A 17,783-nucleotide genomic window follows, 5' to 3' on the forward strand; every position below is an offset into this window, starting at 1 on the left:
GTTTGTTTGTTTTAGACTTGAGCCAACATTTCAACATTCAAGGCTTCACATAAAAATCTCAAGTCTTGATGTCCCTTGAAGAATGAGATGACCTGTCAACATTGGGCCCATATTCCCACAAGTCAATCCTTGACTTGAGCTGTCCATGTAGATGCCTACACCCTGCACTTGTCACCACTTCCAGCCTTGGTGTGTCTGTACTTCAGCCCAGCCTGGTCCACTTCCTTCGCTCACACTTATCTGCCTGATCCCTGCTGGAGGTTGAATTTGGACTTCCTTCTCTCGAATGGCCTGCTACAGAGGTTACTCTTTTTTTCTGAGACTTGAGCCGACAAGCAGCAGGGCAGAGGGGTCAGCATCTCCTGGTCCCGCCTCCTCTCCAAGCCACAGACTTTTTCCTCGGGCAATTTTGACGCCATGGAAGAAAACCATGAAGGGAGGGTTATCATCAACTCTTTACCATTTATTTCTTTATGGGGTTAAACAAGAGCAGAGAGGCCTCTGCCCCACAATGCAACAAAACAGAAAGCGGTACACATACAGACTCTCACCGAAACACAGAGGCAGGGGTAGGGCAACAAGTGAGTCATAGCCAGGTGAGGGAGGGGGACTACTAGGAATCCGACTTGGAGACTCAGTCATAGGAACTAGTGCAAGAAAGTCCTACTCATGAAGCACAGTGTAGAAAATGGCGTAAGAAAGCTGCCCAGCTCCGCTGCCTGTGACGAAGGGCAGAGGCAACTGAAGGGGTGGTGGAAGATCTGGGCAGTGGGGTGGATGGGGACAGTCAAATGACTTCGAAGTGGAGTGAGGTGCCCCTTTCCCCTGCCACTGGGCAAGGCCCTGGGCTGGTCTGAGCCAGGGGTCTCCTGGGCACTTGGTGAGGGGGAAGTGGGGTGGGAGTCTCCAAGGGTCCATTTCCTGGGGCCCTAAGGCCCCCCCTTTACTTCCCAGTCCCTTTGCCCCTCTTGAGGATGCAGGAATTAGAAGGCAGTACCTAGGGTCTCTCACGTCTACAGAAGCATCTCTGGAAAGGAGCCAGCACCTCTTACCCTCCCCAGCTGAAAAGAGCACTCTAGAGATGGGGTATGTGGCTAGGCCTGAAATGCTGAAGGTCCAACAGGGAGCGTGTGGCCAGGGCACAGGGCTGGGGGTGGGTGGGGGGACACGCTGTGAGAAATGAGAAACCTGGTGTGGAAGGACTCTGCAGCCTCACAAAGCCTATTTGGGGACCCTGATGAGGCCCCTGAATGATTCCCTCTCTACTACTGAGGTCTCTTATTTATCCCTCAGCCAACTGGTTCCAGCTGTCCCCTTCTTTGTTTTGCCTAATGCAGTTCCAGGTCCACCACTCCCCACCCCCTGCCTTAACTCACTGGCATCTCATCCCAGACACAGGCCCTTCTGGCACCGAAAGCCACTTGGCCTGTCCCAGAAACATAGTTGTGGCTCCCTTTCTTGTCTGTGCCTATTGGTTTGTAGATGTCCCAGGCCTTCCACTCCCAGGAGATCAGCACGAGGCTGATGGCCCCCAAGGGTCTCTGCAGGCCTCTTCTCTCGTGCAGCACTGTAGCATGACTAAATACTTCAAGTCTCTTGGCCAAGGGACCGCAGCACATTGTCTTTATCCAGTGGGTCCTCTTGCCAGTTTCTGGACTTTCTCCAGCGAGGGGCAAGGGTGGCTGGATTAGGGGGCCCGCTGTAGGGTGAGGAGCAGTCTGGTGGTTCCACAATTAGGGTAGTAACCCATGGGGTCAGGGATTGGAAAGGATGAATACTCTTTGGTAGGCTGGGAATGGGGACAGGCTGGGGATGGGGAGGCTCATCTCTGGAAAGCCCTGGGGCAACACCACCAGGGTTTCCTTCATTGAGGCCTGGGCTAGGATGAGTTGGGGGAGTTTGGGGACCCAGGCCAGGCCTGACCCTCTTGGGCTTAAGTCCCTCCTCCCCGTGGAGATCAGAAATGGAAACGTCTTTGGCCCCAAGGCCAAGATCTCCAGGGCAAGAGTGGCCCTTGGGAGTATGTGCACCTTCTGTAAGATATGGCCCTTCAGACAGTGGCAGTCTGACCATGTGCCCTCAGTCTTCGGTTTCAAGGCCCAAGACCCCAGTCCCTGTGCTCTTTTCCCCAGAGGGCTCCTTTTGCAACCTTTTCTGATTTGGGGCGGTGTCCTTGAGCCTGCCTCAACACTGATCATCTGCCTCCCCAGTGCCAGGTGGTGACAGGCCATTCAGCCATCTTTTTAAGCCCTCTGTGTTCCTCTCTCCTCTTCACTCCCACCCTCCACTATTCCTATCACCTAGGGTGCTGGGGCACAGCTTAACTGGGGCCCCGACCTAGCTGCAACTGCATACACCTTGTGTCCCAGCCTGGTCCTTCCTTGTGGCAGGCCCCCCTCCGCCATGGGACAAGGGGCGCTGGAGCGGGAGGAAGGCCACTGCATCGTCTGCCATTGCCTGTAGGAGTATGGGCAGGAGGGAATTAAGGATCGTGGCAACAAAAGGAATGCAGAGGGGGGAAAAGAGTTTCTCCCCTCTGTGCCCCCCAACATTCCCTGCAGGGCCAAGATCAGATAAGCAGCCTTCTTCCCTGGGGTCAGGGCTCTCAGTAGGGGTGGGCATTTCCAGCCCCCACCCGCCCTCCCCTTTTCTTTTGGCTAAGCTCCATATATGGAGCCTGGGAGGGGGGCACCTGCTGCTCCTGCCTTTTTCTCCCGGATGAGTTTTGCAGTTTCCTGGGGCCCTTTGGCGGCTCTGTTGGAGCTGCTTTTGGGGTGGGGGTTGGTTGGGGGTGATGTGTGATCCCCCATTTCCCCTGCCCCCTACCTGGTCCTACACCTCCCATGGGAGGGGCCCCTCCCCCTCCCCCTGGGGGAGCTGGAGTTGATGTCGGTGTGTGGTGGAGGTCTGATCTCCCTCCCTGCGGTCACTCTTCCCGAGCCAGGCCCTCGTCTAGGGCAGGCAGTGCCTCCAGGCCCGGTCCCCCACCACTCTGACTGCTGGAGAAGGACACCATGGTATGGAGGAGCACGAGAACAAGGATGTAGAGCCGGATCCTGCTGGGGCTGAGGCGGGAGCCCCCAGAAACCGGCAGCAGGGAGGGCTTGTGGCCGAGACGGCCTGGGGGCTCGTGGCGGGGATGGTAGTGGTGGTACTGTTGGTGGTAGTGGTGGAAATAAGAGTGGTGGAATTGCTGGTGGTGGGTTTTGGGGGCTTCAGACTCCTTGAACTTCTTCTTCTCCGACTCACAGGAGACCCACTGCACGTCACAGCACTTGGTTTCTGGCCGCTTTGGTGAAGTATCCAGCAACCCTGCCAATGGATAAGGAAGGCGGGGTGGGGTGCTAAGGGGGCTGCTGGCTATGCCTTTCTGAGAGAGGTGATTGTCAAAGCTGGGGCTGCTCTGGCAGTCCTGCCCAAGACTCTTCCCCCTGTCCCTTAGTACAATCCCTTTCTGGACACTATCTCCCAGGGACCCCAGATAGTTTCTCTGGGATAACTCCCTGGCCCTATTCTACTTCATCCCATCCCCACCTGGGGTCTTACTACCCACTCCAGCAGCCACTAACTTTCCCCTAACCCAACTTCCCTGTTGTCCTCCCCGACCACAGCCCTAACCTGGTGCCTGCCTTGGGCCCCCAGCCTCCCCCTCTCCCAGGGCCCTGTCTTTACCTGTACAGATAAAGCCAGGGAGCCCTCCGTATACCATTTCCTCATTGTCAGGGAGGATAAAGGGGCACCGGGTCTGCACCTCCAGGCAGTATTGCTTGCAGGGCACCCAGCGCTGGCATTCCTGCTGGGTCACGCTGAAGTATTCTGAGCACAGCCAGGCCTTGTAGACAGCCTGTGGGGAGAGGAAAGAGCATCAGCCCAGGTGCCAGCCCCTTCCGGCATCAGAGGAAAGTGATGAGGAGGGGTGTACCTGTAGTCTGTTGGGGGAGGGTATTGTGTGCTTACTAAGCCAACCCCAAGATCCAGGGGCTGGGGAAGAAGGGTTTGGGTCAAAACCACTACCTCCTACCCCAAAATCTCACATTTCATAGCCAGAACTCAGAGTCCCCAGTCTGCAGTAATCGAAGACTTTTAATTTATTCACTGGTAAAATCACAAAATGACTCCTGTATCTGAGCTGGAAAAGGTCTTACCAGTCATCCCAACCAACTGCACCATTTTATAACTGGTCCCAAGAGATGTCCGGACTTCTCTGAGGTTACTTATATTGAGGTAAATTTCACTTGCATTCGATTCAGCAAACATTTCTTTGGCTGATGGTGTTAAGTGTCTAAACTCAAGAAAAGAGATGGAGAGGATAATCTTTGCTCTATCTCATTAAGGTGTTGTATGGATCAAATAATATGACACATATGAAAATGTTTTTATATTCTATAGTGCAGTACAAATGTGAGGGGTTATTTTTTAATAAAAACAGGAATCTGCCTTACTAAGCACCAGATGTGCCTTCAAGCTCTACTTAATCCATGCTCTGTCCTGTTGACTTCGGCCTTGGAGTGGAGCAGGCACCACATTTCATTTGCTTCGAACTTTGCTTGGCCATTTCACTTCACAGGTTTACTTTCTGCCCCTCATCTAGCCCTCTCTTACCGGGCACTGGGTCCTAGCTAAGAAAGGTTTCCTGCTCTGTACTATTTGGCTATCGTCAAGACCAGAGTTCCTCAATGGTGACACTTCTGACATTTTGGACTGCAGGATTCTTTGTAGTGTGGGCTGTTCTGTGCACTGTAGAATATTGAGCAGCATTCCTTGCTTCTACCCAGCAGTTGCCAGTCACATCCTCTAATCGCCCCCCCCCCCCATTGTCTCTGCCTATTGCCAAATATCCCCTGAGCAGGGTGGGGGGCAAGGGACACAAAACCATCTCCCATTGAGAACCACTGATCTAACTTCTTGCTCCTGAAAGTGTGGATCTGGACCAGCTGCATCACCATCACTGAGGAGCTTGTGAAAAGTGCAGATTCCCAGGCCCTGCCCCAGACCTGACAAGTCACACCTGCATTTTAACAAGATGCCCAGAGCTCTGCCCACATCCAGTCCTCATGTCTTCAGTTGCTCCCTGTAGCAGTGGCTCTCTGACTTCAGTGTGCCTCAGAATCCCCTGGGATACTTGTTCAATAGGCAGAAGGCCCCCTCCAATTCAGCTTCAAGAGGACTGAGGAGGGCTCAGGAATCTGCCTTTGGAACAAGGGTCCAGGTCATTTTGCTTCCAGACTCCTTTCCACCACACTCTGGGCAACATGGTCAGAGTTTCTTACACAGACATTAGACATTTACACTCAAAAGCAAATAACTCCATTGTGAACCTGGACTTTGGCAATGTAACCCCACACTGGCCTTTTCCAAAGTGGGGGCAGGGGTGTGGTGGTGGGGGATGGTGGTAGTGGGTTGTGGTGCAGATTATCCCCCTGAGGAACACAGCTTTGCTATCTCACTGGCCTCTCAAATTTAACATGTTCTAAATCTTAAAATTCAGTTCCTGTCTTCTTTTTTTTAACTCCAAATCTGCCCACACCAGTAAGTCTTGACCACTTCAGTTAAGTGTCACAATCATGCATCTGAATATTCAAGCCAGAAACTTAGGTGTCGGCCATCATGTTTCTCTTAATAGGCATTCCCACACACAGTCCATCAGCAAGGCATGCCAAGTCTCCCTCTATGTCCACGACTCTGTGCAGGCCATTGTCATCTGTCACCTGTATGACAGTCTCCTATGTGGCCTCGCTGCCTCCAGTTTTGCTCTTTCCAATCTACTGTTTACACAAGAGTAAGAGGGATCTCAAAATGACATTTGATCATGTTACTGCCTTGCTTCGTATCCTTCAATGCATTTACAATAAAATCCAAACTTTCAACCACAGACTTCAAATTCCTGCATAACTTGGCCTCTGTCTGTCTCTCCAACTTCATTTTCTACCTCTCCCTTCCAGCTCATCATGCTCCACACGCTGAGGTTTTCTTTCTTTTCCTTGAACATGCCCTACTTCTTCCCACCTTGGGGCCTTGGCACACACTGTTCTCTTGGCCTGATATGCTCTTGATTCCCCATTTCTGGTCTGCCTGGGTCCTTCTCAACTTTGAAGCCTCAGTTCAAATGTTATCTCCTCAAAGCGGGTCTTTCTGACCACTCTAGCTAGAGAATGACCCCTCACCATTCTTTTCCTTAACTGTTTCTTTGCCACAAGTATGAGTTTGTCTGCATCCTTGTTTTGTTTTTCTCTGTCAGCCTCACTAAAATGTGAGTTGCATGAAAGCAGATGTAGGCGTGTCTTACTACCATTATGTACTCAGTACAATATATGTAAAAAAACACAACTGTTAATGGAACAAACCAGACAAGTATATGAGGACATGTTCCTACTCTCAGAGAAATTCTGGTTTCATCTAACTTGAAACTATGGCACATTTTCTATGAGAGAAATTAAATCACTGGCCATGGGAGGGAAGCAAATAGGAAAGCTGGGAAAGATTTCAATAAGGGGATAAGAGTTGAGCAGGGATTCAAAGTAGGATTTTAGATGGGAAAGGCAGAGATGGGACAGAGACAAAAGGGCATTTTGGACTGAGGCAACAGCTTAAGCAAAGGTACAGACATGAGTGCAGTGTACAATGTGTTGGAAGAATGGAGAATGGTTTTGTATGAATAAAGTGCAAAGGGTACCTATTTCTTGTAAACGGACATTTATTTCCAGGTTTTGACGATCACAAACAATGCTTCAGTGAATAGGTCTATACACATCTCTCTTGAATACTTGTGTTATATTTTATTTACATAAACTCTTAAGAGTGAAATTATTGGCATAAAAGATCTGTGCAATGGAGTGAGAAGGGAGTGGAAGGAGGGTGGAAAGCGACAAGTAAAGGTAAGAGGCAGGGGAAGAGGGAGCTGGAGTGGTACGAGAGGGGCTCAGGGGTTGGAGAGAATGGTAGTGGGGTCAGCAGTACAAGGGAGTAGGAGAGGAAGAAACAGGGTAACAAAGAGTAGGGAGTTGGAGGGGGAGAAATGGTGGTACTTGAGGGATAGGAAAAAAAGGGTTGGGGAGGAAGCAGGGGAGTGAGAGATGGAGGGTATAAGGGAGGCAAACAGGTGTGGTGAGGCTAAGAGAAGATGAAGGGTAAGAAAGAGTAGGGGATAACGGTGAGGTACAGGAGAGGTGGAAGAGGGGCTGTGAAGAGGAGAGGCAAGAAAGGAGGAGTAAGAAAGAGGGTTTAAGAGCCAGCATGGGAATATGGAAGGTGAAAAAGATGGGAGCAGAGGAAAGCTGAGATAAGAAAGAGGGATAAGAGCAGAAGGATATGGGGAAGAAAGAAAGAAAAGACAAAAGGAAATCCATAATGCTAAGGGCCTCAGGACCTCAGAGACCCCCCTCCATCCTGTGGGCCCCAGAGTTCCAAGAGAAATCTCTCTGTCCACAGCCTCTTCCCCAATCTCTATAGACTGGACCCAGAGTCTACCTCCATCCTCACCCTGGACTGTGTGGAACAGCGCAGATCTCTACCACTGGGGTTCAGTGGCCCCCTCGGGATTCTCCCTGGGCGATTCTGGTTCAATATTCCTGCTCCCAGGTGAGGAGGCTGCAGTGGAGGGTCAGCCCTCCTCCCAGGCAACTGCAATTAGCCTAACAGCAGGCACTGGTGGCTGGGCACTCCCTGTCTCTGCCCTAGGAGAGAGGGAGGGAGTTGAGGGAGATGAGGCAGGGAGAGAGGTGGCCTGACTGTGGGAGGGAGGCCTTTCTCCTTAGTTAGATGACCCTCCCTCAAGCCCCACTCCTCAGAGTCACCATGGCAACAAGTGGGCGAGCAGATTGCCTGAGGAAGACACCAGGCCTGTGGGTGGCAAGGCAGGAACAGGCAAGGAACTAGTGAGGGGAATGGAGGAAGAAGGGGCTGAGAGGTAATCCAGTTCCTTGGCTCAGCAGATGGCCAGCTGAGGTCGCTGCACTGGTCTACATGCTTTAAGAGGGGCTGGGATCCTTCTCAAATGAAAAGTCTGGCTTTCAGGGCGACCACCTGGACAGCAAGCCTGCCTTAGTCTCTGCAGCCCTCTTCCCTGGACGGGCCTAAGTCACTTGCCTCGTCTCATCAGTGTTAGGACTGAGCCAGAGGGGATTGTGTTGCTTGGGCAGCTGCAGGGGTCCTGGGCATTCATCCACAAGGAAGGGGCAGAGCTGATAGAGCCAGGTTCGAGACCTGTAGGGTTGGCTGGAGATGGGGCATGCAGGGCAAAGGAAGAAATGTCTCAGAACCAGACAACAGTCAGTTGGGAGACCCTTGGAGATCTTTTGCCCATTTCTCAATTCTGGCTGCATATTAGAATCACTCAGTCTTTTAAAAACGCTCCTGCTTGGCTCACATGGCACTCTAGACCAAGCAGCTGGAATCCTTGTGGGTGGAACCTACACATCTAGAGTTTTTCAAAACAGCTCAGGTAATTTTAATATGCAGAGATCTTAGCCTTGCTTTATTTTATAGCTGAGGAAACTGAGGCTCAGAAAAGGGGGGAAGGACTTGTCTACAGTCACACTAAATAGTGGCAGAGAGAGGAACTTGAAACCCAGTTTCTCGACTCCAACTCCAGGGTTCTTCCTCCTGGACCATCCTATCAGTGACTGCATGCTAAACTCAGGACACAGGTGTGTGGGGAGGGGAGGACAGCTGAGGAGAACCAGGCCTGCTCTGGGCTTTTCTTCAAACTCCAGCTCTGGCAGGAAAGGCTTCTTTATCACACCCTGTACTCTGTGCTTAAGCATCCTGGACCCTTGAGGTAGCAGCAGACGATGGGTGGGGTGGAAGCCTTGACCTGGCAGTGCCCTCTTTTCCCTACAGAAGCCCCTTCCCCACGTCCAGCAGGCTGCTGCTGGGCTCACTCAAGTTCTGGCAGATACAGCCAAGTTGCTATGGGAACTGGGAGGGGAAGGAAGCAGGGAGTAACTAGAGGGAACACCAATTAACCCAAAAAGGAAGCTGAGAAGGCTATCCCATCCCTCCTCCCGGCTGGGCTGTTAAACCACTCTTGAAATGGGAGCGGGTAAGATGACAGGGATCCCCACCCATCCTGGGCTCTGCAGCTGCTAGTTTAGGGTAGAGTGGGAGGACCTAAAGAGCCTTAACTTCCTGCTCCCTGGCGTGCAGCCCTGGCCCAGGCATTCTTATTCCTATGCTCCCCTGCGAAGAAGCAGGTGACTTGTCCAGGGCCCCAGGGTGCTGCGGGAATGTATGTGTGTACATACACAGCCCACAGCCAAAACTCAGGGCCAGAAGGTTTAGGAAGAGGAGGCCACCCTGGACTCCTTGTTTTGGGGACCAGAAAACCCTTCAGAAAGTAGGGCTTCAGTTCTTGCCAACCGGAAAGTTGGCAGTTTCCTTTTTGGATTCCAACTTGCTTCCTTCCCTAGGGCCTGTTTTCCCATCCAAATACTCCCAATAGACCTTCTCTTCATTGCTGCTTGTTGTCCTAATGCACCCCTGGGACACTTGGCCAGGAGCTGCACCTGCAGAGACTGTGCAGGCAGAATGGCAGTCTGGGCTGGGCTTGGGGATGAAACCCACTGTCCACAGCACACAAGTAAACCACCCTGCCTCTAGATTTTACCTAGAGGGAAACAGGCCCAGAAAAGGGACTTGTTTCAGCCAACTCAGAAACATGCAAGAAATCAACTATTAATATAAAGCCAGGACTAGAAGGGAGTTACTCTGATGATTAATCCAGGGTCTCTTTGCACTGCGTCCACACCTAGCATTGTGTGAAGGACCTCCGCGGGCAGGTCTGAAAAGAGCCACGTGCGCCTATTCCTGATTCTGGGCTTTCAAAGAGTTGGATCAGAACAGGGTAAGGTTAAAGTCAATCTCTCCAACCCAGGGGAGGGAGATAATGGACATGACTCTGGGAGTAGTTCTTTGGGACTGGCAAAGTCAGACTGAGATTAGAGGCATTACAGAGCAAATGCAGGTGGGTGACATGGCTTTACTTAAGTGGCTATAAAAATAAGCAATAGCTTTCCTGCTGCTGAGAATGAGCAGTCATGAGTCAGAGTGGCCTGGCCTGGCCTGGAGGAAAGACAGGGGAGATAGCTGGAGAGGTGTATAAGAACCCAGAGTCAGTGTAGTTCCAGAGGGGCCAGTTACCTCCAAGCCTCTTAGGCCACCTGCTCCAAGACCAGGGGCAGCCTGGTTAGTGGAGAAGTGGTGACCCTGGTACAAGAGCAGCTCTCTGAAGGAGCCTAGATGACCCATATCAATCAGGTGAGCAGAGGAGGCAGGTTCATGACCATGCAAGAGTGGAAAGGACTGTGACAATCATAACCCCACCTCCCTATCTGCTGTTGGAAGTTCCACTTTAACATCACTGCCACATCTTATCCAGCTACTGACTGTAAACCTCTTGTCATAGCACACATTCTCCTAGGGAAGCCCGTACCTTCAGACAACTCTCACAGCTAAAGAATTCTTTCTCCTTTTGAGCTGACATAATGCCTCTTTGTGGCATTACTCATGGCTCCTACTAGCTCTTCTGGGGCCATAAACTTCCTGTCTCCATGCCAGCCCTGCAGGAGGTATTTGTAAACTTCCTTGAATCAGGCCAGGTCTTCCAATTAATTTTTTTCCTGCAATGATCACTTTTTGAACAGGTTTTGAGTGCCTGGCACTGTGCTGGAGAGCTAAAGATGATAGAGATAGGGAAGACAAGATTGCTATCTTTAAGGAGCAGGAGAGACAACCTTGTGTATCAATCATTAGAAGTCACTGTAATAAGTAGTATGTACTTGGTACAAGTGATCCCATAAAGGGAGGAAGGATCAACTGTGTTTTGAGGGGTGAAGCATAAGAAAACATTTCCATATGGGAGAGGCTAGAGTTGGGGCTTGGAAAAAATGAGTTGAAGTTCACTGGATAGAATATGGCAGGAATAAGTGCACTTAAAGCAAAGGAATAAGCAGGTATAAAGGCTTGGGGGTTTGAAATACAGCCAGGTTCAGACACTGTTGGTAGTTCAGCATAGTTAGAGGATACAAAGGGGGCCATTATGGGAGATAAGGCTGCAGAGGAAGGCCATGCCCATAATATCATAATATATTATATGTTCTGGATGCCAGGCTTCATCCCATAGGCAACAGAGAACCTTTCGTGAGTGTTAAATAACTGCTTTTTAAAAGACTGCTTATCACTTCTATGACTAACCTTTTAGATTTATATTCTGAAAATGTGGATGATGGATTATAGGCATCAAGACTGGAGGTAGAGAGATCAGCTAGGAGACTATTGCCACAATCTGAGTGAGAGATGGTAGGGGCCTCAACTGAAGCAGTAGCAGCAGAATTAAGAAATGGAGAGAAGGGGATGGATATGAGAAGAGATAAATTAGGGATATGGGGATTGAGGGTGAGGGAGGGGGTCAAGATGACTACCAGGTTTCTTGTTTGGGTGGCAGGATGAATAGTAGTTTCATTCATTAAGGAAGGGAAAGCAGGAGAAGTAGATTTGGGGGTCAATAAGATGAATTCAGTTTTTGGTCATGCTGACTTTGAAGTATAGGTCAATATATACTAGGCAAGGTAGAATGTCAAGGAGGCAGTTGGACATAATGGTCTGAGTTCAGAAGGAGGGTCTGGGCTAGAGATAAAGGTTTGGGAGTTACCAATGGTTAAGGAGTTAATCATTAGGAACATAGCAGGACTATACTTTCCCACATCTTTTGAAATTAGCTGTGGCCACAAGACTTTGGCCAATGAAATGTGAGTTGAAGTGACCTGGATCACTTCTGGGGAGAAGCTTTAAGAAGCTGGAGTATGATTTGCCACATTCTCTTCCCTCTGCTGCTGACTGTGGAAGTGATGTTGAAATGGGTCTTTTACTAGCCTAGGTCTCTTGGTGACTATCATGAACAGATGCTCCCTGATGACCTGTTTTGGACATGTATTATGAGCAAGAAATAACTGTTGTGATAAGCCTCTGATATTTGGGAATTGTTTGCTACTACAGCACAACCTAGCTCACTCTGACTGATAAAGCAATGGTGGAAGCCAAAGAAGTAGAGGATGTTGCCTAGGGAGAATGAATACATAGAGAAAAGGACCAACAGTGGATCCCTGGAAAACATTAACATTTAGGGGGTAGGTAGAAGAAGGAGTATGATGAAGATGAGGGAGTGGTTAAAGAGCTTGGAAAAGAAACAGAAGAGAGTGGCATTCTGTAAATTAGGGGAGGAAAGTTTCAAAGAATAAGAGTGGTCAGCAGATGAGGACATGCTGGCAGTTTCATCATGGTGAGAGCAGTTTCAGTGGAGCAGTAGGGACAGAAACCAATTTAAAAGGGAATGTGAGGAAGAAAAATGGAGAGAGCTATGTGTACACTACTCTTCCAAGAAGCCAAACTAGTTTTTCAGCTATTTTGGGGGATGTAGTTTCCATTTCTGTTTTATCCTGGTTGTTCCTATTCAGACAAATTCCTATTTTTTTTCGTTTTTTAAACAAATTAACTTTATTAAAGTTACCACTTCAGTCCTTACATTGATTTGTTTACAAAAATATCAGTTTGAAATACATTATTGAAAGTGAATACACACAATAAATAGAAAATAAGGATGCATGGTGCTGCAAACTTATCAACCAATTTATCTTCATCTACTGTCCATTGCTATAGACAAAATCTGACACTGATTCAGCATTATTAAATAGCAGTCAAAGGACTGGGGAGAGGGTTGCAAACAAAGAGAAAAGTAGCTTAAAACTCGGGACCACTCAACAAAAAATTATTTATCTGGAAGCTAAACTCAGTTTAACATTGAATTATCTACACTACCCATAGGAACAATTTAAAAATAAGAAAAGTGCCAGGGAATCTTCATTAACAATATTTTTAAGTCAAAGTTTTACTTTATCTGATGACTACTCAATATCCTAAGCCATGAGGCAGGCCCTAAGACAATAAGTTATAAATAGTCTGAATTCAATAATTTAAACATGATATGGTTAATATTATACACACTTCATGAGTATCTCAACCAGCCTCTTCAGGTGACATGATAATTAAAAGGTTTAAATTTACAGTTTTGATTTCTGTTCAGAAGAGTGATGTCAGTATTCTAGTAACAGTGATGACACCCCATTATTATAAATATGCTAATATACATATTAGTCTGAATTAAACTTGATTAAATTCTACATACACGTGGTTCCATATTTCAAGTGCAAACTTTCAATGGTACAAGTTTATAATCAAAGCTAGGTTTGACAAATGCTTTCTGACTTCCCTGGTGGCTCAGATGGTAAAGTGTCTGCCTACAATGTGAGAGACCTGGGTTCGATCCCTGGGTTGGAAAGATCCCCTGGAGAAGGAAATGGCAACCCACTCCAGTACTCTTGCCTGGAAAATCCCATGGACAGAGAAGCCTGGTAGGCTACAATTCATGGGGTTGCAAAGAGTCGGATATGACTGAGCGACTTCACTTTCTTTCACTTTTCTTTCTTTCTGACTTCTAAAAGCAAATGATGAAAGCACTTCCTAAAAGTAAATAAACTAGTTGCAAGTAGGTGACCTTTGTTTTTCTCTTTATGTGTGATGAACTTCATGAAGCATTAATTCCCGAAGTATATTTGTTTCTGGACCATACCAGCTTACATGCTCTTCTTTCAAAGGGAGACATCATCTGCTTTACAACTTCATTGAAAAACCAGGTGGCAAGCTGTGGTAGAAGTTTGCAAAAGTCAAAAGAAATTAAAAAAATCCGAAGTACAAGTTCTTGGGTAGCCAGGAAGACCTGGGCTAAAATGCCAAACAGTCTCCAAATGATTGAAGAGCTTCCCATCAGCACAGTATGCCTTTACCAAATGTGGTTACACTAAGGTTACTACTGATATATAGTGCTCCACTGCAGGTAGAAACCCAATTTCTAATTATGTTTTGCAGTATTCAGATCTCCTTGATATTACATCTGATTTTTTGCACCAAGGAGCAAAACGCTTGTAATCCTCCATTCCTAATACTACATCATATATTTCCTGCATAGAACATCCTATAATTCTCCTCTCTGAATAGTCTTTTCTTTTGTTTATTAATGGTGCAGTGATTCTGAAGAAAGTTCTTGCATATATCTCCTTAGGCAAAATTGAAGTGTGTAGTGGAAGTGTTCTGCTCATCAGTATACCACAGGGAGCTAAATATCAGACATTCTGCACAGGCCCCTGTGCTGGAGCTGGGGCTCTGGCTGCTACAGCCAACTTTGGACAACATCCCAAAACCACCTTTTTCAGGGCCCTCTGACTGGTCCAAGCTGCTATGCCATCATCATCTTCTGACAAGTTCCTATTTTTCCATGTTCCTTGCAACTAAACGCAATCCCTAGACAGAGTTTATCAACAGAGTCAAGTAGAAGTATCAGTCCTCCAATCCTGGAAGCTCTGTTTCTGTTAATACAGTCTAAGAACACATTTGCTCTCTGGGAGACTATATGTATTCTTCTGATAATTTAGTGGAAATGGAGGGAGGAAGTTCTGCCTAGAGTGTGGGATCAAAGACATAGCTTAGATCAAAGTCCCTGGAAGGTGCTCAAGCCTTCTGGTGAGATATCTGAATGAATTATTAACATTCTTGGGACTGTAGGCTCCCTGAGGACAGGGGTTGTATCTTACATATCTGTGTATTTCCCTCAGGACTTCACAAGGAACTAGGTGTATAGAAGACATGCCTGCTAAGTACTTGAAATCCAAGCACTTAAAAGCCAAGCCTCCAGCAACTAGCCCAGACTGGAGGAAGGTGGAGATCTCCAAGAAAAGGATGGAAGTAATGGGTTATGTAATGTGCTACATGAATTTTACAGCTATGATGGAGAAATTGGGAATGCATTAGCAAAAAAAAAAAAAAAATCATAGAAAACTAAGCAAATAGGGGGAAAAAAGAGGCAATTATTAACTCCAGGAAAACAAGTTGGCCAAGGAAGAAAATATAATCACAGTATTCTATATGACTCAGCTATGAACAATATTTATAATCCTAATAATATAAATATGGGATACTGTTAAAACCAGAAATTATGATATGACAATATTGGATATATGAGAGGAATGTGCATACGGTGCTACTGGTAGTAAGACAGCTAAATCCCCCTCTATAAAAAGTCAGTACATATTTAAATCAGAAAAAAAACAAGAAATAATAATATTGGCATATTATTTAGAGATGTGGAGGTAAATATCAGAAGAAACAGCTAAGAAGTTTAGAAGTATTTGACTCTGAAGAATGAGGCTTAGGGTTGGAACAGAGGGCTTCTGCTTTAATTATAAGCATTGAGATTGCTATTTATTATTTAAAAGATATTATATTATATATAATTTAAAAGAGATAGATGCTACAAGGATATATATGTATATATGTGATAGGTATACATATATATGTATATGTGTGTATCTTCGTATGCACAAAGATATTTCAAACAGAAAAGTAAAAAAATAACAGCAGTATTGGCACATCATGAAAAATGTGACAATAAATATCAAAAGAAAAAGCTAAGTGTTTAACTTAGTATTCAGTAATATATGTATAGCTTATATGTCTTTTAAAACTATGAACAAATATTACTTTGATAAAATGAAAATAAAATAAGAATATAAACTAATATGCAGCCATGAACTTCAAAAACAACAAAACAAAGTCCCCAAAACTTGACCTGATCAACCTTACCAGAATCAGCCCCAAAACCCCAGGTCCTAGTGTCCAGTCGTGGATCGTCTATTCCATCACCACTGTCTGGGCCATGGGCTTGGGCCAGGTTAACAGGCCAGTGAAATTAATGAGTGGTCCCATAGCCAAAGAGAAGAACTAGTGTGAGAGGAGGGGAACTTTGGTGGCCTCTGCACCCAAGCAGTGCAGGCTACCCACCACAGAAATGGTGCCACTGTGACACTGACAACCATAGCTTCATTTGAGCTGCACACAAACATGCTGGGCATGAAATCCCACTGCCCGCTCATAGGCATGCCTGTCTGCCACATGCTGCTAATCCTGGGCTCGGGCTCAGGCTCAGGCAGGCATCTCCAGCTTCCTGCGGGGATCATTCTGAAACCAGCTCCTTGCCCTTACCTTACTCCATCCTCAGACACAGAACCTTGCTCAACAGATGACAGGATGGGGAGAACAGAGACCTACTAAAAGGACCTGTCAGTTGTGCTTGGTCTCTGAGGGTGAGGTAAACAAAGGCTTTGGAGTCTTTCCATCTCTGGCTCTACACTCTCCTACCTGAACACGTCTCTGTGTTCTCACTCACTAGACCCTCTCCAGTTGCCTTCTGGCTCCTAACTTTCCACCTCCACGCTGAACACATCACCTCCTGCTCCCAAATTACCTTTTCCTCCTCCTAAGGGAAAGTGTTGTTGATCTCAATTGAGTATTAAGCAGCCGTTTAGATTAAACACATCTAATTAAGGTGAGAATAATAATAGCTACCATTTATTAAGTGCTTACTATATGCCAGGCTCTGTTCTAAGCAACTGACATTTATTAACTCATTGAATCCTCACAACCACCTCCTGAGATGGAGACATATTTACAGGTAAGAACAGGAAGGATCAGAATTTAAATAGCTCATCCAAGGCCACACAGACAATAACAATAATGGTGGCTACCATTTCTTGAGCACTTTCCATTTCATAGGCACTGTGTTCTTGAGAGATTAGCGTGTTATTTGTTATTGAAACCTCACAATGACCCAATTTCTTAGTTTTGAATTCAAAGAAAGTGAGGTTCCAAGAGAGATGAAAGGTCTCAATAACTGATTTTTATGTAGTAGGCAGGTTTTGAGCCAGAATTTGAAGTCAGGTTTACCTGGACTTCAGTGCCCAAGCTCTTATATATGATATTGCCTCTTGGATGGTCCCTCCATTTCACTATGACCATTGAAGTAATTAGCTTGTTACTCAAATCTTTTTGATGGAATTTCAGGTCAAGTTGGGGGAGAGATTTCCAGGACTGGATGGGAGAGTGATTTTCTAAAATCTGTGTATGCAGCTCATTCCTGATATAAGTTTTCTTTGTAAGGGGGTGTGGGGTGAAGAACATTCAAGTATGAGGGGCTACAAAAGACCATTTCCATTCCTCCATCAAAGCACTCCCTTTCCTCTTTTCTCTAAATGTATGCATGTGTGCAAGCACAAACACACACACACACCCTGGGAGTGTTGAAAAGAGGCAACTGTTCCTGCTTTAGCAACTGGTGATGGGAAGGCAGCTGTCTCCTTGTAAAAAGGTCTTCTTGTCTTTGGACATGAGGTTTCCTGTCCTAGGTCTTATCATGTAGGGGCTCCTGGAACTGCCTTGCTCTAGAAGGCTCCAATACCAGAGTTCATTCCTTTAGAAAGGTTTCAGGGCAGCGACACACTCTACCTAATTGTTCTTTCTCCCCAGTTTGCTCTGTAAATGTTCTTCATCGAAAAGCCTTTGCTCCAGTCAGGTAGTTAGCCAGAGCTGGGTTCTGCCACGAACTGGCTGTATAAACTTAGACAAGTCATCTGTAAGGAGGGCGAGACTCAGTCACTAATTTGCTATGTGACTGTAAGCAAAGTACTCTCTCCCTGAGCCTCAATTTGTATCCAAGAAGATGGTCCCTAGGGAGGCAGCATGTATAGGGAGAAGACAGGGTCAAACATCTCTAACTTCATACAGTCCTGTGGTCAAAGGTCAGGTCTGCTGTCACTAGTTATGAGACCTCACACAAGTTACTTAAATTCCCTGATCTATACTTTCCTCATCTACAATATGGAGATAGTATGAGCATATATCCT

At 46.8% G+C, this 17,783-nt stretch overlaps 1 protein-coding gene and 1 pseudogene across 1 annotated transcript in view; both read right to left on the bottom strand.

The window, feature by feature from the left end:
* Positions 1-442: 442 nt before the first annotated feature.
* Positions 443-17,783, bottom strand: part of NALF2 (NALCN channel auxiliary factor 2) — a 28,260-nt gene continuing 10,919 nt past the window's right edge. Inside the window, exons 2-3 of the mRNA XM_043897193.1 lie at positions 3,673-3,844; positions 443-3,312 (exon numbers count right to left, since the gene is read on the bottom strand). Coding sequence (XP_043753128.1) covers positions 2,927-3,312; positions 3,673-3,844 — 558 coding nt within the window. The 3' untranslated portion in view covers positions 443-2,926. The remainder of the gene's footprint in view (positions 3,313-3,672; positions 3,845-17,783) is intronic.
* Positions 13,411-14,411, bottom strand: LOC122690170 (annotated as a pseudogene).

The sequence above is a fragment of the Cervus elaphus genome, chromosome X (genome assembly GCF_910594005.1).
Source record: "Cervus elaphus chromosome X, mCerEla1.1, whole genome shotgun sequence".
In the NCBI taxonomy this organism is placed as follows: domain Eukaryota; kingdom Metazoa; phylum Chordata; class Mammalia; order Artiodactyla; family Cervidae; genus Cervus; species Cervus elaphus.